This window comes from Rhincodon typus, chromosome 19, assembly GCF_021869965.1.
Source record: "Rhincodon typus isolate 14 chromosome 19, sRhiTyp1.1, whole genome shotgun sequence".
Taxonomy (NCBI): domain Eukaryota; kingdom Metazoa; phylum Chordata; class Chondrichthyes; order Orectolobiformes; family Rhincodontidae; genus Rhincodon; species Rhincodon typus.
In genome coordinates this window covers 15103808-15105676 of record NC_063350.1, presented here as the reverse complement: position 1 = coordinate 15105676, position 1869 = coordinate 15103808, and the positions used below count along the sequence as shown (strand labels likewise).

Here is a 1869-nt window from a genome sequence, read left to right as displayed (position 1 = left end):
GACCTGTTCATTGAGAACTGTCGACATGACATTAGTTGCTTCAATTTCTCTGCCCTTCCTTATCTATTCCAACTTATCTCTCTGTGAACTGACTGCATTCTGTGCTCTCAGATCAAAACCTGACTTTGTAGTTTAGCCTGCTGACAAGGGTGATGCTGTTGTTGTCAGGCAGACTGACCTCTACATTGCACAGGCTGAGTGCCAGCTCTTAGATACCTCCACCTGTCTCTTCCTGGACCATGACCCCACCATGGAACATCAGGCTACTGTGCACATAACGGCCACTAACCTCATTTCATGGTGATCTCCCCTCCCATTTTCTCCAAGCTCATAGTCGCTCAATCCTGCACAGCTTGCATCTACCTCCTTCCTAAAATCCACACTTAGACCTGCCCAGACAGACCCATTGTTTCTGTCTGCTCCTGCCTGACAGAACTAATCTCATTCTATCTCCACTCGGTTTTGTTCTTCCCTAGTCGAGTCCCTTCCCACTTAAAGTGTCAGAGGAATGGCGGATGTATGTCAGTTTCAGAATTCCCAGTTGGCGGGCTCTAGCTGCCTCCTCTTTACCTGGATCTGCAATCCCTTTTCACATCTGAAATAACTCCACAGAGTCCAATATCCCATCACTACATCACCCTTTATTTACATGCGTATAGTACTTGACACTGGTCTGGCTTCCCAAGAGCCAGCTCTCAGTGTAAACAAAACCTCTGATACTCCTGTTTATATCTGTTGGCCAGGGCTCCCTGATTGGACCAGATTAACAACCCCAATCAGGGAACTCATATTCTGTGAGGTCCATCTGGCTGACTTCAATACAATCACTAAATCGTCCATCCCCTGCCAGGATTGCTCAGGAGTGGCCATGGGTACCTGCATGGGCCCCAGTTATGCCTGTCTCTTTGCAGTTGATGTAGAACATTCCTTCTTCTAGTCCTATTTTACCCCCACCCACAACTCTTTCTCTGGTTTATCGATGATATCATTGGCGCTGCTTCCTCTCTCATCCAGAATTCAAAAAGTTTGAGTTTGGTTTCCAATTTCCACCCTGCTCTCACCTTTACCTGGTCCATCTCTGACTCTTCCCTTCCCTTCCTTGACATGTCTGTTTCTGTTTCTGGGGTAGGCTGGCCACCAATATCCACTACAAAGCAAGCAACTCCCACAGCCTGTTCCTGTAAAGACTCTATTCCATTCTTCCAATTCCATCACATCTGTACTGATGATGCCAACTTCAACAAGGGGACCTCCAAAATGTCCACCTTCTACCCCAGCAGAGGATTTCCCCGTACCGTAGTTGACAGAGCCTTCAATTGGGTCCAACCCATGTCCCACATTAAAGCCCTCAACTCCTCTCTTCCCTTCCACAGCAGCAATAGGGTACCCCATGTCCTCATCTACCATCCCACCTGCATCCACATCCAGAGGATCATTAGCAGCTATTTCCACCAACTCCAGTGGGATGCTGCCCACAGACATGTATTCCCCTCCCTTTCCTGTCAGACATCTGCAAGGACCAATTCCTCCAGGACATCCTCGTCCACTCCCCCTTCACTCCCAACACATCCCACAACCCATGGCATCCGCAGAAAGTGTAACACCTGCCCATTTATTTCCTACTCAGTATCCACGGGCCCAAACACACCTCCCAGGTGAAGCAGCACTATACCTACAATTCACTCAATCTAGTCAATTGCATTCACGGCTCACAATGTAGTGTCCTCTGGACTGGGGAAATGAAGTGTAAACTGGGTGACTGCTCCGCAGAACACCTACGTTCTGTCTGCAAAAAAGTCCCTGCATTTTCAGTTGCTTGCCACTTCAACACACCATCTTGTTCCTTGGCGAACATTTCTGTCTCATGCT

General features: G+C 48.2%; 1 protein-coding gene across 1 annotated transcript in view; it reads right to left on the bottom strand.

Moving 5' to 3' along the window:
• The window catches only part of LOC125485500 (protein kinase C-binding protein 1-like), a 25638-nt gene extending 24156 nt beyond the window's left edge, over positions 1-1482 (bottom strand). The window contains exon 1 of the mRNA XM_048608544.1: positions 1296-1482. Coding sequence (XP_048464501.1) covers positions 1296-1482 — 187 coding nt within the window. The remainder of the gene's footprint in view (positions 1-1295) is intronic.
• Positions 1483-1869: the final 387 nt, after the last annotated feature.